General features: G+C 43.3%; 1 protein-coding gene across 3 annotated transcripts in view; it reads left to right on the top strand.

Moving 5' to 3' along the window:
* Nucleotides 1–24,219, top strand: part of Dock8 (dedicator of cytokinesis 8) — a 180,370-nt gene that overhangs the window by 140,773 nt on the left and 15,378 nt on the right. For all 3 annotated transcript variants that reach the window (XM_042699402.1, XM_042699401.1, XM_042699403.1), the window contains 11 exons: nt 2,332–2,477; nt 4,603–4,785; nt 5,078–5,210; nt 5,834–5,921; nt 11,256–11,352; nt 12,663–12,797; nt 14,109–14,261; nt 15,977–16,135; nt 17,099–17,199; nt 17,991–18,183; nt 22,753–22,896. In XM_042699402.1, coding sequence (XP_042555336.1) covers nt 2,332–2,477; nt 4,603–4,785; nt 5,078–5,210; nt 5,834–5,921; nt 11,256–11,352; nt 12,663–12,797; nt 14,109–14,261; nt 15,977–16,135; nt 17,099–17,199; nt 17,991–18,183; nt 22,753–22,896 — 1,532 coding nt within the window. The remainder of the gene's footprint in view (nt 1–2,331; nt 2,478–4,602; nt 4,786–5,077; nt 5,211–5,833; nt 5,922–11,255; nt 11,353–12,662; nt 12,798–14,108; nt 14,262–15,976; nt 16,136–17,098; nt 17,200–17,990; nt 18,184–22,752; nt 22,897–24,219) is intronic.

Genomic DNA, 24,219 nt, shown 5'->3' with positions numbered 1-24,219 from the left:
CAGGCTTTGGACCTTGATCCTTAAATCTCAGCTTCCCAAGTAGCTAGGATTACAGGTGTGAGCCACTAACACTGGGCCTAGAGCTTTCTTCTGTTAGAATTTTCTGAACAAGGCTCTTAGCATCATCAGAGCTTTTCAGCACCTGGACTTGGAGAGTTTTAGATTTCAAAGGCTTTTTTGCCAATGCATTGAAACTGTATGTTCCTTATAAAAAAAAAAGGCATTTTGTTATGATGACAAGAAGGAAAAATATTAAAAGGAATTCCATTATTACAGGGGATAGTGGCACATCTATTAACTATACAACTTTCAGATTGATAATCTCATAAGAATATAGTCTTTCAAACAAGGCTACATCTGAATTCAAATCTCAGCCCTATTATCATTATGCAGCCTTTCACAGCTGCAAAAATATGGTATTGATGCCTCCTTCTCAGAGTTAAGATAAAGATGAAACTAGAAAACTCATATTTTGCGTAGCAAATATTTATAACCTTTATTCGTTTTCTTGTAACTATGTCCTTAAGAAAATTAAGAGGAAATAAGAGTATATTCTCACATTAGTATCAATCACTTTATCAAGTCTCCCACGATTTCCCTGTGCTGTTTATTTCACTATTTGTTTAAAAACCCAACTGCCCGAAAGTGCAAAAGTGAATTATTATTTCTGAAAGTTGAGTCTGTTTTTCAGAACTTTAGCCGATGAAATGCTGTCTACACTCAAATTTTTCTGAAAAATTGAAGGTCCAAATTGCTATCGTGTTGACAGGTGTAATAAAATATGGTCTTTTAGTGAGTCAATCAATACCAAGACTTTTAACACATTTTCCCAAGAAGCGCTTGAATAGTTTCTATATACATGATTGGTAGTATTTTTTTAAAGCCAGACTTTTAGATGGTTGATTCTTTTTCATATTGCATACATTTAGTCCCATGTGTAAGTATAGATATGTCATTATTATATAGACATAATTAACATTCGCTTCTGACATTTGAAATTTAATTATTTCTAAATTTGTGAGAATAGCATACTATAAATAACATACTTGCTTAATTCTATCATTATAGTTTCCTTTGATCATTATATAAAATAAGTGAAAGCATAGCATGGGAAAGTATTATAACAGCTTTTCACAATTTAAAAATTAATTTCATCCAGATGTGATGGCGTGTGCCTGTGATCCTAGCTACCTGGAAAGTGGAATCATGAAGATAAAATGTTTGGGAGAAGCCGGGCGCTGGTGGCTCACGCCTGTAATCCTAGCTACTCAGGAGGCTGAGATCTGAGGATCGCGGTTCAAAGCCAGCCCGGGCAGGAGAGACCGTGAGACTCCTATCTCCAATAAACCACCAGAAAACCGGAAGTGGCGCTGTGGCTCAAGTGGTGGAGCGCTCGCCTTGAGCTGAAGAGCTGAGGGATAGCGCCCAGGCCCAGAGTTCAAGCCCCACGACCGACAAAAAAAAAAAAAAAAAAAATGTTTGGGAGATCCACCCATCTCAATCAATAAAAAGCTGGTGTGACAGCATGCAGCTATCATGTCAGCTGCTTAGGAAATCGAAACAGGAAATCTGCATAAACAAGAAACCTTATTTTAAAAACAACTAAAAGCAAAAAGGGCTAGAGATCTGGTTCAAGGGATAGAGCATCAAACACCAAGTTCTGAGTTTAACTCTCAGAAAATTAATTTCTTGCTCACTGATATTTTGTCCCCTTTTTTAACCTACTTCCCCTTTCCTATAGACAATGGCAGATAAAAATGTTAAATATCAGATTTAAAATTATTATGCTAGCCAGGTGCCAATGGATCCTAGCTACTCGGGAGGCTGAGATCTGAGGATCACAGTTCAAAGCCAGCCAAGGCAGGAAAATCCATGCAACTCTTATCTCTGATTAACCACCAAAAGGCCAGACATAGAGCTGTGGCTCAAGTGTCCACCACTATCCTTGAGCAAAAAAGCGCAGAAATGATTTCCAGGCCCTGAATTCAGGCCCCCAAACCACACTCTCTCTCTCTCTCTCTCTCTCTCTCTCTCTCTCTCCCTCTCTCCCTCCCTCTCTCCCTCCCTCTCCCCCTCCCTCTCCCCCTCCCTCTCCCCCTCCCTCTCCCCCTCCCTCTCCCCCTCCCTCTCCCCCTCCCTCTCCCCCTCCCTCTCCCTCTCCCTCTCCCTCTCCCTCTCTCTCTCCTGGTTTTAATGACTAAGACACACACATACACTCACACTATGCTGGTTTTAATGACTAAGAAGCCTCTGTCTGTCAGTGGGTGTTGGTTAGAGGGTGTAAGGAGATGCTGTCTTTGATTTGAGTCTCCTGTGATATCTTCATTGCAGGTGCAGATGTGCGTAGTGGGAAGAGCCGCACCAACGGCTTAGATGATGACCAAGATGTGGCCAGTTCAATCAACCAGCACGTGGCCCTGGCTATAGCAGGAAATCATTTTAATTTGAAGACAAGTGGGACAATGCTCTCCTCCTTGGTATGTTGGCCCACAGTTCTCTAGCTTCTTGTTTATGTCTTTCCTCTCTTCTGATGGGAGAATCCAGCGTAGAGCAAGCCTGGGTGATTTCTGCCTCATCACTCCGTGGGACCGGTAGCTGAGCATCCACAGATCAGACAGAGATCTGGCAACAGCAAGAGATCTTTGAGTCAGATTCCACCCGTCCCAGCGTGCTGAGTTCAAGGAAAGACGTGGACTTGGGAAATCAAGGCACTTTTTTTTTTTTAATGTTGGGGTCTTGGTCTGGGCTTCTTCCATGTTTTTACAAGTCATTCTATGTCAAAAGAAGAGGAGGAGGAGAAGGAGGAAGATGAGGAAAGAAGAAGATACGATTGAAGTGTTTTCCTTAAGAAGTATTTGCTTCAGAAGCTTGGAATAAGTACTTCCTAAGCAAAACACTTCAGCTTTTCTTTATCTGCAGGAATCCCAAAGACAGTTGTGTATTTAGCTCTGTCCTATGGCCAGAGCAGTCTGGGGCTTAAAAGAGGGGCTTCTTCAGCAATGTAGAAGTGACTCATTTCTGTTTATCTATGAGATCTGATTATCCCTTGCCAAAAACAATACCATGCCCCAAGTCTTCCAGCTGTTTTATTATTTTTTTGTGGGGGGGGGGGGGCGCTAGGGTAGTTGGGGAAGTGAAAGGAATGGAAGTTGAACCCACGATTATTGGTAGCTAATCCAAATGATTTTTATTTTTGATCGGTCATGGGGCTTGAACTCTGGGCCTTCAACTCTTCAGCTCAAGGCAAGCGCTCTACCACTTGAGCCACAGTGCCACTTCTGCTTTTCTGAGTGGTTTATTGGAGATAAGAGTCTCACGGACTTTCCTGCTTGGGCTGGCTTTGAACCGCGGTCCTCAGATCTCAGCTAGTATTATAAGTGCGAGCCACCAGAGCCTGGCTCAATCCAAATGATTTTTATATATCAATATGAAATGTAGATCTGCAAGGAACTTAGTTGGCTTTCTTCTAACTTGTCTTTGCTGATGACTTTCTCTGGATCCCTTCCAGCACATAGTAGCCTCCTATTCCCAAAAGGGAGCAGAAGGCAGGGAGTTAAACAAGAGAAAGGATATTTGAGATTTGACGTCACTGATCTGGCAGTTTCATGAATCTAGCAGTTGGATAAATATTGTGTTTTAGGGCCTTCGCCTCCTTCCACGTACCTGCCTTACTGAAGTTACCTACATGAAGCAGTATTGGTTTTTTGTTTTTTTTTTTTATTTATCTGTAAGGAAGGAACTGATAAGCCCAAAATTCACCTCTTAGAACCTATTCCCTGTGAAGTTATCCCTGAAGATTTCATTCCTTTCTGTCCACATACTCAGAATAACTCCAATTAAAGTTAACTTGGTCATCTCCATGATCTCAATCCAACACAAACATTCCTTCACACAGCTAGCTCACAGCTACCCTACCTCATTGCAGTATCGCCAGTACATTCCACTGGATATTAGCTCTGCCATGTGACCCATGAGTGCAGCCTTGTTTTCTGTGCAGATGTAATGACTTACAGAAAGTGCACTAAAACCAACAGTCGTCATTAGACTATTATAGTATACGCTATTAGAGTAAGTGGTTTGACTGCTTGCACCTCTGTCCTTACACGAACATAAATTGTGCTTGGCTTCCCATTGTAGAGAGCTCTACTACTGATAGATTTGATTAACTGAGCAGTTTTTGACCCTTATATTATACTTTTGGACTATGTGACAAACTAGCTGAATCATGAACACGTATGTTATTCGTGACACCCAGCCAGACTAGTTCTTTCCTGTAAGTCTAACGCTCCACTCTCTAGCTTGAGGGGGAAGTACTTGCAAATCTTAGCAGTGAGAAAGTCCCTTTGTATCATTGAACTCAGGAGAGTGATCAAGGTCTGTGATCAACCATTAGACCACACTGCTCTTAGGCAGAGGCTGCAAGTCTAGCTGAAATGCTGTCCTGAGTTTCCCCAGCCTAGTGAAGTCAGGGCTACTAGAAGCTTTATGGCCTAGCCAATGAGGAAGTAGGCACTGTGTTCTGAGAAACTAGCATCCCTTAAACGCTCAGGTTTACCATTTGACTTCTTCCCCTGGCCTCCCCTCCCATTCTGCTCCTCCCAGCCCTACAAGCAGTATAACATGCTGAATGCGGACACCACCCGGAACCTCATGATCTGCTTCCTGTGGATCATGAAAAATGCAGATCAGAGTCTCATTCGGAGATGGATTGCCGACCTGCCATCCATGCAGCTGAACAGGATTTTAGACCTGCTTTTCATCTGCGTCTCCTGCTTTGAGTATAAGGTAAGTGTGGGTGTTTCCATTGAATGTCAGGCCAAGGGTCGTGTTACTTGTGTGGACCCATTGGCAGCATTGTTCTGTCTTCCTGTTTGTGTACTCAGATCCATATCCTCTGTGCATTACGGATATGATCATTCCACAGCGACTCAGCCTTCTGCAGAGTTCCCCATTCCCATGTAACACGTGTCACTCACAACGGCCTGACCCCACCATGTAGTCCCACTCTACTTTGACATTCTCCCATTCAATGCAGATCACACCCAACTGAATGTCCTCCCACCTCTGTCCTGCCCAGGGAAAACAGAGTTCCGACAAAGTCAGCACTCAAGTCCTGCAGAAGTCGAGGGATGTCAAGGCCAGGCTAGAAGAGGCTTTGCTCCGGGGAGAAGGAGCCAGAGGAGAGATGATGCGTCGCTGCCGAGCTCCAGGTGTGTGGGGCAAGCCCTTCCCTGCGTTCTGTCACAGGTCTGCATGCTTTTGGTGGGAAAGGAAGATCTCTGTGGAACATTTATGGTAACATCAGAGGTGTCAGGAAACTTCTAAGAAGGGAGCAAATCCCAGTCTTTCAAGGTCACTGCTAATCAGGGATGACCTCCAAAGGCTGAACTCATCACTCTAGAAGAGAGAGAAATGTCAGGCACCCTGCATCTTACTCACTGAGAGTAAGCCTGTCCTATTCAGTGGGATCCAAAGTTAGACGCCTTGAAGGGAGCTCAGTATGATCAGTGGTGAGCCAGCAGCTTCATCAGACAAATCCACTCTCCTCAATGCTTGATGAAGAGTCCACAGCATTTCACTGGAGAATGCGCTCCCTGATCCCCTGAAATGTCCAGGATTCTTCCAAGGAAGAATTCAAGAAGATTCTTCCCAGCCTGTCCATCTAGGAACAGAACAACTCAGACTTAACGCATGCAGCAGCGGCAGACTCTAATTAACCAGAGAAATGTGCTGAGTTTTCTCCTCCTCTCTGTGGAGCTCCAGACAGAACTTCTGGTTCTCTTGGCAGGTTTCATACTAATCAGATTCCTCTTGTGCATTTCTTAACTCCTAGGGAATGACCGATTTCCAGGCCTAAATGAGAATCTGAGATGGAGAAAAGAGCAGACACATTGGCGGCAAGCTAATGAGAAGCTAGATAAGTGAGTGACTCCACAACTTTGTGCTACTTTTTATTTAAAGTTCAAACTGTTTTCCCCCCGAGGCTACTTGTATTACTGAGCTAGCTCCATTACTTCAAAGGGAAGAAAAATGAAACATCGCTGTGTAAATATGGTTACTCAGGGACCAAGGATGCCCAAAGGTATAAGGAAATGTCCTTTCTAACTGGTAAAAATGTATCACATTGACGAGCATTTAAAGAACCTCGGTATTTAGCAACCTCTGAAAGCTTAATAACAGACAGGTGTACTTTCAAGGATATTTATGCTAGCATTGCTTGAAATTCTTCTAAAACATTAGAAATACTGTAAATGCTCAAAAACGGGGAAATAACAAAATACTAGGTTGTTGGAATGCTTGCAGATCATCTTAATGACATAAGGAAAATGCTTCTGAATTAGTTGTTACGTGCACAAAAAACAGAGCAGATACATGATTTGGAAATATAGCCTCAAATCTCTAATTCACAGGGTAAATGCATCTTTGAAAGGCTATAGGAAAATTTTCAAAAATATTAATAATGTTTTTCTTTAGGTGTTAATAATATAAATGAGTGGTGTTTTCTTTTTTTATACTTTGCCTTATTTCCTACAATGGATTTGCATTTGGAAATATAGTCAGAAAAACACCATAAACTGAAGATGAAATCCCACTTGGGTCACAATATTGTGTGTGTGTTTGTGTGTGTGTGTGTGTGTGTGTGTGTCTGTATGTACAGAAAGAGAGAGAGAGAGAGAGAGAGAGAGAGACAGGGAGTTATATATGCAACAAGTCAAGACATCTAAGGGCTAAACACTTCCTTTGCCTATGATAACAGGTAGCCTAATGAGTCTTGAACTTCACTGAGCAGAACACTGGTTAAAACCTTACTAAAGAGTTCAAAGCATTGGTAGTATCTTCATGTTGTGTGAAGCATCCATCAAAGATAGGGAGAGAAACAGAAGGCTTGAATAGCGACCTTGCTTAGTAAATAAATATGAGCCTGTACTATTTTTTTCAGTTACCACAGAATACTACTATTCTGATCCACTTACAGGACTTTTTGTTGTTGATGTTAGTTGTGAGGCTTGAACTCAGGGCCTGGGTGCTGTGCCTGAGCTTTTTTGTTCTAGGTTAGAGCTCCATCACTTTGAACCATAGTACCACTTCTGGTTTTTTGGTGGTTAACTGGAGATAAGAGTCTCACAGACTTTCCTGCCTGAGCTGGTTTTGAGTCATGATCATCAGATCTCAGCCTCCTGAGTAGCTAGATGACAGGCATCAGCCACCAGTGCCCAGCTACTCATGGGATTTTTTTTGGGGGGAGGGTCTGGTCATGGGGCCTGAACTCTGGGCCTGGGCACTGTCCCTCAGCTCTTCAGCTCAAGGCTAGCACTCTACCACTTGAGCCACAGTGCCACTTCTGGCCTTTTTTTCCCTGCTTATGTGGTGCTGAGGAATTGAACCCACGGCCTCATGCATGCAAGGCAAGCGCTCTACCACTGAGCCACCTTCCCAGCCCTACTCATGGGATTTTTGATAGACAAAGAAGTTAACACATTTTTATTTGTCAGATTTTGATTATGACACCTCTCTGCGCTGTATACTGTGTTCTTGCTGGAAGTTGCTTAAACTGACCTGTAAGATGCTTAGTTCTGAAAGTTGGCACATTCTAGTTCAGACAGTGTACAGTGATGACAACAAAAACAAAAATGTGCATATTGTCAGGGTGGATCTGCTTACATGGCTAGGCTGTCTATTCTGCGAGATTGAAGGAAGAGCCTTACAAGGCATGGTTTGGCGGGGCTGAGTAAATTGATGTTTTGGGAAACCTCACCCTTCTGCTGGCTGCCACAACACAGTATTGAATCTTACCATGCAGGGCCCCCCAGTTCTCTCCAGGTTAGCCTTCAGCCCTGAAATACTTGCAGGCTGCCCAGTGTCAGAGTACGTCTGCATACACACATTCAGATTCACACCTGCAACCCTTCAGGGGCTAGGTGCTGTTTCAAAGCACCCAGACCAGTGAATTCAGGTCTCCCACAAGGGAGGACTCAAATTAGTGTTTGCTAGAAAACTCTACCTGATTCTACGGTGCAAGGGTACCTGAGGCACAGTGGCCGAGAGAGAAGAGCAGCCAGGCCTCTCTGATACAAGCTTAGTAGTAGGTCTCATAACAACGTAAATATACTTGATACCACTGAACTAGACCATGGAAATTGCTAGGATGGAAAATTTTGATATTATTTTAGCACTATAAAAAAAAATAAAGGAAACCAAGCACCAGCGGCTCACGCCTATAATCCCAGCTACTCAGAAGGCTGAGATCTGAGGATCACGGTTCAATGCCAGCCAGGGAAAGAAAGCCATGAGACTCTCATCTCCACTAAACCACCAGAAAACTGGAAGTGGTACTGTGGCTGAAATGGTACAGCACTAGCCTTGACCTGAAGAGCTGAGGGACAGTGCCTAGGCCAGAGTTCAAGCCCCACGACCAACAAAAGAAGGAAGGAAGAAAGGAAGGAAGAAAGAAAGGAAGAAAGAAAGAAAGGAGTTTAGAACACTCTAGAGCTGCATTCCTCACTACAGTAACCTCCAGACACATGGGTACCACTCCTAAAGTGGGCTGGTTCAAGTTGAGATGGACAACAAACAAAAAGTACATGCCAGATTTTAGATAGATTTTAGATATGTGTGTGTGTGTGTGTGTGTGTGTGTGTGTGTGTGTGTGTGTGTGTGTGTGTGTGTGTGTGTGTGTGTGTGTGTGTGTGTGTGTGTGTGTGTGTGTTAGGTGTGTGTGTGTGTGTGTACTGGGGCTTGAACCCAGGGCCTGGGTGTGATCCCTAAGCTTTTTTTGCTCAACGTAGTGCTCTACCACTTGAGCCCCAACTCCACTTCCAGCTTTTTGGTGGTTGGAGATAAGAGTCTTCGTGGACTTTCTGCCCAGGCTGGTTTTGAACTTCACTTCTCAAAACCTGAGTAGCTAGGATTACAGGTATGAGCTGGTGTCCAACTCACTTCTGTCTTTTTATTGGTTAATTGGAGTTAAGAGTCACAGACTTGCCTGCCCAGGCTGGCTTTGAACAACAATCCCCAGATCTCAGCCTCCTGGGTAGCTAAATTACAGGCATGAACCATTGGTGTCCAACTCACTTCTATGTTCTTTTTTTTTTTTCTGGTCCTGGAGTTTTTTGAATCCTGGTCCTGGGCACTGTCCCTGAGCTTCTTTTGCTCAAGGCTAGTGCTCTACCACTTAAGCCACAGCTCCACTCCTGACTTTTTCTGAGCAGATTATTGGATATAAATCTCATGGAAAATCGATCCTTGAGGACTCAGCCTCCTGAGTAGCTAGGATTACAAGTATGCGCCACCAGTGCCTGGTCGGTTTCTACCCTTTTCTTGGTTAATTGGAGATAAGAGTCTAAAGGACTTTCTTGCCTCAGGTGGCTTTAAACCACAATCCTCAGATTTCAGCTTCCTGAGTAGCTAGGATTACAGACATGAACCAATAGCACCCAGCCAGCTTTTATGTTATTGATGATTTTTGCATTGGATACACACTGACACCATATTGATAGGTGAATTAAAATATATTAAAATTAGTATCCCTTTGTTTTTCACATGTGTGACACCTATTATATTTATATATTTCACATGCGTGACATCTATTATATTGGACAGCATTGCTCTAAATTTAAACCCATATATAACTAAATACGTAGTTTTTACATTTCAACTGATTTATATTCATATTGGCACTTGGAGAATGAGAGGGAAAAAAATGCACGTGAATAGCTCAGGGCCTGTGAGCTTCAGTGTGGAAACAGTAGAATCAACAGAAATCCTTCTCTGAATACTCAGCCACATGAAAGCAATGGCAGTGCCTCCATTGTTGGGATAGAGGAGCTAAATGGTCTCAATTATCCAAGCTGACAGCATGACACTCCTGTTTCTGTGGTACCATCTTCACCTCTAGGGCTTCTTAGTGAAGTATTGCTTTATACCTCCCTTTCTTCCAAAACTAAATTTGGATGGCTATAGAAAGTAGAGTAGCAGGCTGAGAATATAGCATAGTGGTAGAGTGCTTGCCTAGCATGCATGAAGCCCTGGGTTCAATTCCTCAGTATCACATAAACAGAAAAAGCCAGAAGTGATGCTATGGCTCAAGTGGTAGAGTGCTAGCCTTGAGCAAAAGAAGCTCAGGGACAGTGCCTAGGCCCTGAATTCAATCTCCAAAACTGGCACAAAGGGAAAAGAAAGAAAAAAAGAAAGAAAGAAAAGCAGTTTATTATCCATGGGACTACATTCCAAGACCCAATAGAATAAATAGATTCCTGAAGCTGCAAATGGAACCAAATCCTACCTACAAGCACCATGATGCTGCAGAGCAGTCAATTGAATAACCAGAATAAGCATCAGGTGGGTAGAATATAGCTTGTATATGCTGGACGAAACAGTAATTTACCTGTCAGGCCAAAAGCACAATAGGATGCTACTCAACACATCATATGGTTTACAGCGAATGAATCATTTATTTCTGGCACTTATTCTGGAATTTTCCATGGCATAGTTTAAGACTGGAATTGGCCACAGGTAGCTGAACTGTTAACAATAAAGCTGTGGAAAAGAGGGAACTGCTTGTATTCCTTTCTGGCTTCACTTGGATTTTGTGGCAATGGATGGACTAGTGTATAAAGTATACCTATTCTCTCTTTCCTGAAAATCAAAGAGAATAGAGATACTCATTTCTCTATGGGCAATCACCAGTGATGCCCTGCACACTGTTGGATGACTTCCCACAGGAAAGCAACCTTTCCATTGGGAAAGGACAGGTCTCACGTTGGACAGAGATTTGCAGGTCGTCTTTGGGAAGTTAAGAGACTGAATCTCAGTTTAGAAGCGGTTCTCACCCAACATCATCCCTGTGTGCCAAATTCACATCACACCCAGTCTCTCCAGCCTGGGCCCTGGCCTTCCCTCACTGATACACAGAGATAGTTCTCTGGCAGGAACTGCCGACATGGCCCTGAGGCTTTAGGAAACCATCTGACGGACTGGACTCAAAGCTAGAAACAACCAACAACCACTTCTCTAACACATTGTGTTTCTTATCAAAATTGTCATTGTTATACTTAATGGTAGAGAAATGAGGATGTTCTAGAGACATTACCTACACAATCTTTCTGACCAGATGCAAATCTCAGAACATATCTGCCTCCTTAGTTCCTGCTTTCTCTTATTTTTCTGAAGTCTTTATAAGTTAGTACATAAATAACTGTCATTGGAACAAGGCCAGCTTTGATTGTGCTTTAATTTGACCTGTTTTTGTTTCTTAGAACAAAGGCAGAATTAGATCAAGAAGCCTTGATAAGTGGCAATCTGGCTACAGAAGCAAATCTAATCATTCTAGATATGCAGGAAAATATTATCCAGGTAAGGACAAGGAATACCTGATCTCATCTGCTAGATGTGGATACGTTTCCTGGAATTTAGAAAGAAAATCTTTGTTCAGAATGGTGAAAGACAGAAACATACTTCTAAAATGCCTTTTTTTAAAAAAAAAAAATGAAATTGGGAAATTTATTATAATAACCTTACAAATTCCAGAGACACCAAACATTCTTCTGGCTTCTTTGGCTGGTTACTCACTAGGAATTAGTTTGATGAGTTTGAGTCTCAAGGTTAAATCGGCCCAAGTGTGTGCCAGTTAACAATGTGGATGGTGGGTTTTGCTTAGTTTCTGGAGATGGTAGTGAGGTTTCTTCCGGTAGCTACCATCTGAGCCATTATCACTGGATTAGAAAAAAGGAAAAACAGTGTTAAATAGACCAAATGATGTTTGGTTGGGACTCTGCTGAGAGTCTGTTCATTTGCTCAATGAGATCACCATCCTGGCAATGGGAAAGGCCAGGCAGTACCCGTAGCTATGGTGTCTTCCACATCCTCAGACTCAACCCATCACAGAAAATATTCAGGACAGAAATTACATCTGTATTGAATAGGTACCGAGTTCCCTGTTATTTCCTGAACAACATAGTGTAACAATTACTTGCATAACATTTACATTGTATTAAGTGTGATAAGTAATCTAAAGATGATTTGGAATATACAGATGTGTATAAGGTGATAGGTAAATGTTAGGCTACTTCCTACAGAGACATTGAGCAACTCCATGGATGATTCAAGTAGGTTTGATGACTTTCATATCGTTGATTACGTTAGTGGTCAATATCACATTGACTATCTTTCTACCATGTCTGAGTGTTTGTTATTACCTGTACCATCAAGCCTCACAATGTATTTGCAGCTTTCTAAGAAAAAATTAAACTCAGGTGTTTCCTTGGCTTCTGTAGCTGATAAATGAGCTTCTATTTAGAAACTTTCCTGCCCCCAACCAGCCCCATATTGTGCAGGGAAACTTGCAGTTGTCGTTTTGAAGCTCACAAGGAAACCCAGAGCTTGTATACAAAGAACTTCACAGAATCTGTGGCCCAAGATGGAGGGACGTATACCTTTAAACTTCATTCAGAAGACCAGATCTGAGCACACATCCCAAATCAGTTGGAAGTTTTGAAATACAGTCATTGAGACATAGATGTTGTGGTTGCTCATGGATGATGTTTAGAGGCTCATCAAATCCCTAAGACCGTCCATGGTCTTAAACTAATCCCAGTAGTCTCCGCTGTTTACAGCTCCCTGGCACAGGGCAGGTATTTCATGATGCTGTTCTTCCATCCCCATAGGCAAGTTCGGCTCTGGATTGTAAAGACAGTGTGCTAGGAGGTGTCCTGAGGGTCCTGGTGAATTCTCTGAGCTGTGATCAGAGCACCACCTACTTGACTCACTGCTTTGCAACACTCCGAGCCCTCATTGCCAAGGTAAACATGAGACACTTGTTTTCTTAACTCTTAATTAAGATTCTCATCTAGCTTCACTTCTTTCTTCAGGTAGGCTAAGACGCAGGAAGTGTATTAAGTGACGTGGAACAAAGGTCTTCTTTCTGGGAAGCAAGTAGATGCCCCAGTACTATAGCCAGCAAAAACATTAGAGTCTTCTTCTAGACTGCATCTTCAGCAAAATGCTAGGCTGGAGATGTGACTCAAGTGGTACCGTGCTAGCTGTGAGCAAGAAAGTGAGTTAGAATGAGTGTGACGCTCTAAGTTCAAGACCTAGGATCAGTATAAAAAATAATAATAAAGTTGTAGGGCGCCAGTGGCTCACGCCTGTAATCCTGGCTACTCAGGAGGCTGAGATCTGAGGATCGTGGTTCAAAGCCAGCCTGGACAGGAAAGTCTGTGAAACTCTTTATCTCCAATAAACTACCAGAAAACAGGAAGTGGCACTGTGGCTTAAGTGGTAGAGCGCTAGCCTTGAGCTGAAGAACTGAGGGACAGCGCTCAGGCCCAGAGTTCAAGCCCCACAACCGACAAATTAATTAATTACAAGTTAAAAGTCACTGTGGAAAAGATCAACAGTGTTACCTATATTGGAAATGTGGCCCCAACTCTGGAAATTTCAAATGGCTATTCACATGAGAGCAAAGATCAACTGAATGACTTTATAGTTGAATGACGTTACAGTTTTACACTTTGCTTTAATTCCTTAACAGAGTGAGATTAAATCTTATGTGTGACTCCATAGAAATCTTTCAAAATGTCTGGTCATAAAATGCCAGGAGGTTTAGAAATTCATTTCTGTTTGTGTGAGACTACAGATTACCTTTGGCTGGTCATTCGTGCAGATTATTTTTAATTCTGGGAAATCTCAGTGAGTGCCTTCTACACGGGGATCTTTTAAATTTTAGAACGTGGAATCCCTTTGCTGTCATTTTCTCTTTCTTAGTCAAAAATGATTTCCTTAAGGAGCCCTCAAAACCCACAAGTAATTCCTTCAAAGCTGTGACTTCCCAACAGAACACAGCCTGGCTAACAATGAAGTTCCTAACCACGCTGACCTTCCTTGTGTGGTTCGTAATTAAAGCTGAAGTCAACTTCATTGCTGAAATCCATCTTCTGACTCACAGAGCTCATTATCTCTGTGGAGCAATGTATGAACTCTCTGGGGCTTTTTTTTTTTTTTTTTTTGCTTGTCCAAGCAGACATTTGTATATTTCAGCCCACACCCAGTCCAGAGAGCTGGGAAGTGTGTGTGTCAGGCGCTTCCTAACGGCCGCTTGGATCTTTTCCTAGTTCGGAGATCTGCTGTTCGAGGAGGAGGTGGAGCAGTGTGCAGACCTGTGTCAGCGCGTGCTCCACCACTGCAGTAGCAGCATCCATGTCACCCGGAGCCAAGCCTGCGCCACCCTGTACCTCCTCATGCGCTTCAGTTTTGGGGCCAGCAGTGTAAGAGTTTACCCTAATAGGATAACCTAACGTCAGGAGGGGGATATCAATCACAAAGCACTGGTAGGGAGGAAAATAGAAGGAAAACATGGCAGTGTTGCCTTTTCTTTCTGTTCTAGAAAAACTTGAGTGAGTGGCTCATGCCTGTCACCCTAGCCATCCCTCAGAAAGCTGAGATCTTAGTTCAAAGCTAGCCTGAGCAGAAAAGTACCTGAGACTTTTATCTCCAATTAACCAGCCAAAAAAAAAAAAAACAAGCCAACAGTGGAGATGTGGTATAAATGGTAGAGTGCCAGCCTTGAGTGGAAAAGCCAAGCAAGAGCATGAGGCCCTGAGTTCAATCAAGCTCTGAGAAGCCAGGACCAGCACACAAAATAGAAGAATGAAGGAAAAAATCAAATATCAAGCTGCATAGCAGCAGGCATCTGACAGTGGCTTGTAGGACTCAAAGTGCCTTGGTTTTCATCAGTATGCTTCCTTAAGACCCATAGAATATATAGGTTTTTTAAAAAAATGTATCATCTAAGCCAGGCACTGGTGGCTCACACCTGTAATCCTAGCTACTCAGGAGGCTGAGATCTGAGGACTACAGTTCAAAGCCAGCCTGGTAGGAAAGTCTGTGAAACCTTTATCTCCAATTAACCACCAGAAAACTGAAAGTGGAGTTGTGGCTCAAAGTGGTAAAGTACTAGCATTAAGCAGAAGAGCTCAGGGACAGCACCCAAGCCCTGAGTTCAAGCCCCATGAGTGACAAAAAATAATAATAAAAAGTATCATCTATAGAAAGAAATAAGCCACAGAGAGGGTGAAGATTGAGGAATTCTGAATTGGTACCAATTCTACCTGATTTCAGGATGACCTTGGAAGATAATTTTAAATGATTGATGCTATTTAGACCTGAGGTTTAGGTGAAATGTTGAATGCTTTGGAGTTTAGTTTAATAATAGAATAGTAAACCTTGACTTTAGCTTTTTAGCAAATTTAGCCATATGCTTTTGGACTTGCTATTTTGGTCATGTTTCGTTCCCACGCTCGAATGCTATTAAGATAAATTGACTCATGGAAGAAATTGAGACATTAGGACATTGGGCAGGGGGCAGGGTGGGGGAGGGGAGGGCGGACTGTGGGATTGAACCCAGGGCCTCAACATGCTAAGCTTGTGCGTTACCACCGACCTACACTCCCAGGCCTGGTCCTAGAATATATTCGAGGTCACCTCCAGGCCTTCAGGACATTTCGCACAGGCCCTAGGGATAGCCATATTTTTCTATGATTTTTGGGAAACAAGGAGAACCAGAAAGCCATTTCTCACTGGAAATCCAAAAATCTCAGAAATACTAACCTGGGAAGTTCTATTCCTCTTAGTAGTTTAAATAAAGCTCCAAGTAGAGAATCTTGGCACAAAAGGACATACCCTATGACTCAACATAAAAGAATCCTTCAGCCTTGTACGTGGATGGAGAAAACCCAATTGTTCATGAAAATTTAAAGGGATCCTGACAGATTGATGAGAGCACAATGTCCAACCAAACCATAGAAACAGTAGTGTAAAATCTGAAGTGTAAGCGCACAGTTTATTGAGAGAAGGAAATGATTAAGACTGAACTCAAGGGAGCATTTGATTGCTGGTGTCTGGGCCCACTGCCTTCAATGATTGAACTAGTTGGACTAGCGGACGATCATTTGGTCATCATTTGTTTTCCCTTTGGATACAGAACTTTGCAAGAGTAAAGATGCAAGTGACCATGTCCCTGGCCTCTCTGGTGGGCAAAGCCCCGGACTTCAATGAAGAACACCTGAGAAGATCCTTGAGGACTATTTTAGCCTACTCAGAAGAGGACACCGCCATGCAGACAACTCCTTTTCCCATCCAGGTAGACCAATCAACGTGCGGTGTCATGTGGCTGAGGTTGGGATCAGCCAATTACAAATTCACACCTATGCATATTTTTATGCATATGCAGATTACATGTGATCTTTGCAAATATGTATTGCCTGTGCAATATGCACACTCTCTCAGTGCTTTGAGTAGTGCAAGTATACATCCACCAGATGAGATGACCGATGCTTTGAGTGTATGGTAAGAAACCAAATGCTGTGTAACCTTAGAGAAAGGGAATGCATGTAGCTCAGTGGTAGAGCACTTGCCTGGCATGTGCAAAACTCTGGGATTGAACCCCAGCATGGCAGTAAAAGGGAGGAGGGTCATTAGTTTATAGTGTGGTGGTTCTGAAAGACATGTGTGTTGGGGGGGGGGGGGTCAGATTAAACAGCTGGAAATAATGACTGGGAATGGTTTGTAAGGATGGTATGATTTGCTTCACTAGTGAATAGTGGAAGTCCAGACAGGCAGTTATAAACAAGATGAAGCCTAAGGAAACTTGTGAGGTCAGTCATCTCTTCCATGTCTGTCATAATGCCTGTGGCATCGATTCAAAGATAAAACATGTCCCCTTCATCTTTCAGTTCCTGCTCCTAGCCTGTTCTTTGATAGGTTCCCACTTACAGCCTGACATCGCAGAGGAAAATTCAGAACTGTTCAGGATGCCAATAGCTAGAACTAGTACAAACATATTTAAACAAAGCGTGTCAGAGATGCAGAGAGGGTAAGATTGCGGGGCTACATCGTGGACCCCAAAGTCAACTCCTCTCTGGCTTCAAAATCACTTGGACTTGCAGAGACAGAAGCCAGAGAGGCCTTTTGCACCTCTTCTCTCTGCTTCTGGGAGCAAAGCCATGGCTTCCCGTAGAGTTTTCTTGTACTCTTAACTGCTTGCCATGAACTACAAAGTCAAGATTATTTGGGGCTCGGGGGCGGGGCCTACACTCTTTTGCAGGTGGAGGAACTTCTCTGCAATCTGAACAGCATTTTGTATGACACAGTGAAGATGAGGGAATTTCAGGAAGACCCTGAGATGCTCATGGATCTTATGTACAGGTAACGGATAACACTAAAAGGTCATCCCTTGGGGTTCAGGGTTTGTCATGGTACAGTTCTCACCAGCATATAATCATAGGTCACAGGGGTAGAATTGATTGGATGGGTGGGGTTGGGCGTATCAGGTGTGTGGCGGAGGTCTGGTACAATGTGATAAGAAGGGAAGTGCCTTTGTCTTCTGTTGTTATTTGGAGAGAATGAAAAGGACAAAGATTGCTCAGCTCCAGATCTATGAAAAGGGGCATCTTTTTATCAGGCTTTTTCTTCTTCTACAGCTTAGTATTAACTAAGGGAATGTTTGGGGGGGATTTGGTATACCTGGACATGGAATGAAACTGGTTGGATGAAAATTTTTGCCTTTTCTCTCATTTTGTGAAGCTATAGGTTTAAAACCCTACAAGTGACAGGCATTGGTGGCTCACACCTGAAATCCTAGTGACTCAGGAGGCTAAGATTTTTGAAGATTATGGTTCAAAGCCAGCCCAGGCAGGAAAGTCCATGTCCAATTAACCACCAAAAAGCCAGAAACAGAACTGTAGATCCACTGTGGTAGAGCACCAGCTTTTGAGGAAAATAAGCTCAGGGAGAGTGCCCAGGCCCTGAGTTCAAGCTCCAGAAGACAGACAGACGCACGCACGCACGCGCGCACACACACACACGCGCACACACGCACACACGCACACGCACACACACACACACACACCCCAGCAGGAAGAGAATTCTGTACCTGGTATAGAATAGCAGTATCATCAATCAGTTGTCCTTGAGCCTGTTTATCTATCCATCCTCAGAATTGCCAAGAGTTACCAGACATCTCCTGATCTACGGCTCACCTGGCTCCAGAACATGGCAGAGAAACACACCAAGAAGAAGTGCTTCACAGAGGCCGCCATGTGCCTAGTGCACGCAGCTGCCTTAGTGGCAGAGTATCTGAGCATGCTGGAGGACCACAGCTACCTGCCCGTGGGCAGTGTCAGCTTCCAGGTACCACGCGTGCTCAGCTTTTCCTGAGAGCATTGTCCCTGCCAGGAGCGGTTTGCTCTAAGAGACCACAATTCTGGTGCCCACAACTAGAGTAGGCGGGGCGATGCTGCGGTCATCCAATGGGGAGAAACTAAGGGTATCGCTGAGCATTCTGCAGGGAAAAGACAAATTTCCCCACTAAAAACCTATTGTCAATGCTTGTCAAGGTGGAAAACTCCTGTCTTAATGACTTACGTTTGACTCCTCTAACTGCTTTGCCATCTTAAAAAAAAAAATACTACTGTTAAGCCAGGCTCTGGGTACTCAGGAAGAGGCTGAGATCTGAAGATCATGGTTCAAAGCCAGCCCCGGCAAGAAAGTCCATGATACTCTTATCTCCAATTAACCACCAGAGAACTGTAGGTGGAGATATGGCACAAAGTAGTAGCACTGATCACACCCTGCAGATGTAGGACTGAAGGACTGAGAGAAGTGTGTGTGTGTGTGTGTGTGTGTGTGTGTGTGTCTGTCTGTCTGTCTGTCTGTCTGTCTGTCTCAGTCTTGGGACTTAAACTCAGGGCCCAGGCTCTGTCCCTGAGCTAGCGCTCTGCCACTTGAGCCATAGCTCCACTTCTGGCTTTTTTTTTTTTTTTTTTTTGTACTTTAGTGGAGATAAAAGTTTCACAGACTTTCCTGCTTAGGCTGGCTTCAAACCAAGATCCTCAAATCTCAGTCTCCTGAGTAGTTATGCTGACAGGTGAGAGCCACCAACACCCAGCTGAGAATTCTTTTTTTAAGATCATTGAAAGACTCTCACAAAGACTTGTAGTTGGCACTGCAGACTGACACGCAAGAAAGGATTTGTGAACATTGGAGAAATGATTTTCCTTTTGCCTGATTCTTTGATTTCATGCTCCACATCTGCAGAGCCCTCTCCCTGATTCAAAAGTAAGAAAGATTCAAATTGGCCTGGGAAGGGGAACAGAAGGCTTAGTTAATACTTTCGGAAGCTAACCTGAAGATTACTTGGCAAGTGCAAGTTTTCTGCCAGATCTAAAACTTAGCTTAGACTACAACTGTAATATGGTATTTAGAAGGGGGGGAAACATTAGGAATTTTTTTAAGGAAACATGATCTGTAGAGATGAGCATGGCAGACTTACAAAGTCCTTTACAAGTATTTGTGTTATTCTTGCTTGACTCTCCATGACTGATTTTGTGGAAGGCTTTGCTCTCATGCTCATTCTTCAACACTATTTCGTGATACTTTGTGTGCCAGAAATAAAGGACAATTCAAGGTTGCTTTCCCAGGATTAAAGACTAAGTCACTGAAAACATTTTGGGGGAGCCAGGAGCTTCTCCTTCCTAGAACATTACTCAGCAGCTAAGCTGGAGTGAACTTCCTGTTCCAATGCTTCCTTTCTTACAGTGCTCAATAACTCCATGTGTATTATTCTGAGCAAATCAATTTTATTCCCAATGCAGAAATACCTAATGCTAGAGGTGAGCCTGTAGGAGTACTTGCCAGACTAAACCTAGGGACTCAAACAAAGCCATCCAACCTAAGGGTTGTAGGGGCTTCATTCTTCACAGGCTTCCCATGCTGAACAAGTTAGATTTAGCTTTCCATCTCCAGATTCAAGTCCAGGAGAAAAGAGAGGTACCTCATTTCTGGCAATGTCAGAGAAAAATCTCTGGGCAGCTTAATGGTTCCCATTTGGTCATGAGTTCATCCCTGAACCAATCCTAATGGCTAAAGAAATGAAATGCTGTGATTGGCTGAGACAGAATCACAGGCCTACATCTAAACTTAGGACTAGTTCTCCAAAAGAAAATTAGGGTACTTTATGTTACAGAACAATGAAGGGATTCTGGGCAGTGTTAACCACAGATAGTGCTGCTGCATTGCTAAATGCTTTTCACTTGAGTTTTAACCTTGTTCTGCTCCAGTAATATTAAGAAGATTGGGAAAGACATATAAACTGGAGATAAATCTGTGCGAGGAAAAGTAACCTTGAGGCCACTTAATTCCAAGAAACTGACATCATTGAAATTCTTTACTCTAGAGTGCAATATTTATTTCACAAATGTAGATACGGAAACATTCTTAGATACTGCTGTTATTTTACCTCCCCAAATCCAAAGCCAGGGAATGTCTGCCCAGAATCTTTTCCCTCTGACCTACAACTAATAACTACATAGCTCCATGTTTGTTCCCATACATGTGGAAAATCTCAGAGAATTCTACTAGTACTAGTTTCCTGAGTTATTCTTTCCACTGGATCTCTTGGACCTTCCGTTGTCTCTAATTTAGAAGCTTATAATAGGTAGCCTGTGTTTGAAAGCATGACTAATCATAAGAGACTTTGAGAACCTCCACCTATATTCATAAAGCTACATTATAATATTGGGTATAAAAAGACAGGTTATTTCCTCATTGATTGCTAAAGTTGATTCTTTTGATCTTCTTAGCCAGAACAGAATGTAGACAGCTTCCATTTCAGAATTCACCTCTGATCAATTAGTAATGGCTGACGGGAATATAATGCTGAGAGAATATTGAGACTATTTTCGTGCTCCAGGGGAAAGAGTGCTATAATTGATTAGTTATGCCTGATGTGCACAACAATAGCAAGAAGTGGTCTGTGTGCTATCGTTCTGCAGTCCTTAAGAGCATGCAGGCAGAGCATGAGAGAAGCAAGTGAGCTGCACATGCACAAAAATGTAAGGAGAGTCTCGTTCTCAGGGTCAAGCAATGACAAGCTTAGGATTTCCATGACTCTGAAAGTGAATGCTTCCAGAGTTTTTGTGCCCTGGGTCATTCCTTTCTCCACCTGAGTCTCTAAAGTCTGTGGTTTATATAAAAGAAAAAATGGTTAGAAACAAAATATTCAGGAGTAAAAGAAATAGTAACTGCTATACTGACGTAAAACCTTCTATAGAGAAAACATCCTCATTCTCTGTTGTATATTTTGGCTATTTAAAGTCAAGATAATACTAATAGTGCACTTCAAAAAAAATCATGTCCTAGGCAGGAGCAAGTGGGTCACATTTATAATCCTAGCTACTTGGGAGATTGAGAACAGGATGATCACAGTTTGAGGCCTGTCCAGGCAGCAAAGTTTGTGAGACCCCATTTCAACCCATAGCTGGCATAATGTCACACACTTGTCACTCTAGTGATGTGGGAGACCATGATCTGTAAAAAGTTTTTTTTTCTGCTAGCTGGGCAGAAGAAGCTAGGTGTGGTGGTGTACACATAAAATAGGCAGTCCAGGGATATACCTGGAGAAGAAGCGAGACCTCCCATCTCAAGAATAATCAGTACCAAAACAGGCTAGACGTAAGCTGGGATATAAAGCATCTGCCTAGCAAGTGCAAGGTCCTGAGGTCACACCCTAATACCAGCAATAGTTACCCCTGAAGTTATAAGTTCCTTGTGATACAAGAAGTCTAGTTTCTTGCCCATTTTGGCCTTGGCCTTTTAAAAATGAAAATGGGTGCTGGTGGCTCACACCTGTAATCCTAGCTTCTCAGGAGGCTGAGATCTGAGATCACAGTTCAAAGCCAGCAGGGGCAAGAAAGCCCATGAGACTCTTATCTGTAATTACCCATCTAAAACCTGGAAGTAGAGCTGTGGCTCAAAGTGGTAGAGTGTTAGGCCTTGAACAAAAAAGCTCAGGGACAGTGCCCAGGCCCTGAGTTCAAGCCCCACTATTGACAAACACAGGGTGGGGGGGGGGGGCGGGAGAGGGCAAAAGAAAGAAAATGAGTGAGCAAATGCAGTTATTATATTCAATGTACTTCATGTTATCACTGAACTGTGTAACTTGAGGGTAGGGATGGTAGGAGGAAAAATGGGAGGAAAGGATGGAAAGAGTGACATTAATCAAGATTCACTGTACTCATAACCTGATTTATGGAATTGAAGTCTCTTTGTACAACTACTTAATCATAACATAAAAATAAATAAATGAGTAATATTTTTGAAAATGAAAATCCTAGTCAGGTACCTGTAATCTGCTGCTCAGGAGGCTGAAATCTGAAGATTGCCATTCAAAGCCAGCCTGGGCAGAAAAGTAGTCCATGAGACTCTAACCTCCAATGAACCAGAAGAAAAAAAAAAGCAGAAAGTGAAGCTGTGGCTCAAATGGTAGAGCACTAGCTTTGAGGACAAAAACTCAGGGACAGTGACAAGGCCCTGAGTTCAAGCCAAAGGACTGGTATTTGTGTGTGTGTGTGTGTGTGTGTGTGTGTGTGTGTGTGTGTGTGTGTGTGTGTGTGTGTGTGTGTGTGTGTGTGTGTGTGTGTGTGTGTGCGCGCGCGCACACGCACACACACAATCCTTGCTGTCTGTTTGGGGTAACTAACTGGAGTTGTTTCCACTTCGTTGCTATTTCTTTGAGGGAAATATCTTTTGCTAGCCCAAAAGGATTAGGAAATTCTAGGGTTTGCAGATGCATTGCTCAGTGTGGAATTATGGGCCTGTGGTAATCACAGCCTTGGCGGGGTTCTTGAAGTGTTGGCTTTCTCCTTCCTCCCGTTAGCTCTACTCCCCTGGTCTCTGAGGTCATAGCTTGATCTCTTGCAGAACATTTCTTCTAACGTGCTGGAGGAGTCTGCCGTCTCTGATGACACCTTGTCGCCGGATGAAGACGGGGTGTGCTCGGGCCGGTACTTCACCGAGAGCGGCCTCGTGGGGCTCCTGGAGCAGGCTGCGGAACTCTTCAGCACGGTCAGTGCCTACAGGGCATCCCGGGGCCGGGTGTTCAGGGCAGGGCCAGGTGGGGTGCCCTGGCTGGGCCCAGTGAGGACTTTGATGTCCACAAATTACATCACTTCTGCCAGGGAGGTGAGAAACCTTTCATCAAGGGAACGTGCTGGTTTGCGCTGCCTGCTCATTGGCTGGGCAGCGGTTTCACAGTATTATTTCCCTTTAATAGGGGTAGAAACCAAGACTCAGAGAGGTGAGCTTGCCCAGGGTTACACAAGATGATGAGACATGTTCCCACGACCTCATAGAAAAAAAAAATACTGGGGTGGAGCCACCCCGAGAAGAAGGACTGAGATCCATGCTTCCTCTCTCTGTCTCTCTCTCTCTTGTCTCTCTCTGTCTCTGTCTCTCTCTTTTTCTCTCTCTTCTCTTTCTCTCTCTCTCTACCACTGAACCAGTTCCAGCAGCACTGTAGGCGGGGGCAACTCAGAAAAATGAGGTACAGCAGGCACTGGTGGCTCACACCTGTCATCTCCTAGCTAGGGTCTGAGGAATAAGGTTTTTCTGAGCAGGAAAGTCTGTGAGACTCTTATCTCTAATTCATCACCCAAAGAAGTCCTGAAGTGGAGCTGTGGCTCAAGGGGTAGAGCACCAGCCTTGAGTGAAAAGGCTAAGGGATGGTGCTCAGGCCCTGTGTTTAAACCTCAGGACCAGCACAAAAGAGCAAGGAAGTAAGCAAGAAGAAAAGAAGGGAAGGAAGGAAGAAGGGAAGGAGGGAGAGAGGGAGGGAGGGAGGGAGGGAGGGAAGGAAAAGGAAAAGAAAAAAGAAACTGTTGAGCAGAGAACCCTGAGATTCCTCCCATGAACCTAATCTGGGCCTAAACATCCCTAATTCAAGAAGACAAGTTAAACTAGTCACTGAGCATCATTTTCTAGATTTTAATCATCTCCCTCTTTCTCCATATGCCAAGCCAAGTATACTCTGAATACACCCTCTACTTAGCTCACCCAGTTCTGTTTTCATCTCTGGATTGGGTCTTATTTTCTACTTTTCATCTCCCAAGTTTTCTCCCAATAATGTCTTTCTATTTTAATTATTGTTTTAACTATCTTCTCCCTCCTCCTCCTCACAAATTCTATTTTAGGATGCAGAAAAAGTCCAGTGTCTCCAATTAACCACCAAAAAGCTAGAAGTGGAGCTGTGGCTTAACTAGTAGTGCACTAGCCTTGAGCAAAAAAAAAAAAAAAAAAAAGCTTAGGAACAATGCCTAGAGTTCAAGCCCCAGGATCAGCACAGAAAATACTATGGTGGTACAATCTGCAGTCCTTTTTCTAGTGTCATGT

The sequence above is a fragment of the Dipodomys spectabilis genome, unplaced genomic scaffold, assembly GCF_019054845.1.
Source record: "Dipodomys spectabilis isolate Male_0828 unplaced genomic scaffold, ASM1905484v1 ptg000241l, whole genome shotgun sequence".
Lineage (NCBI taxonomy): Eukaryota > Metazoa > Chordata > Mammalia > Rodentia > Heteromyidae > Dipodomys > Dipodomys spectabilis.
Note: the sequence above shows the minus strand (reverse complement) of the source record. Positions and strands in the feature narration are given on the sequence as shown.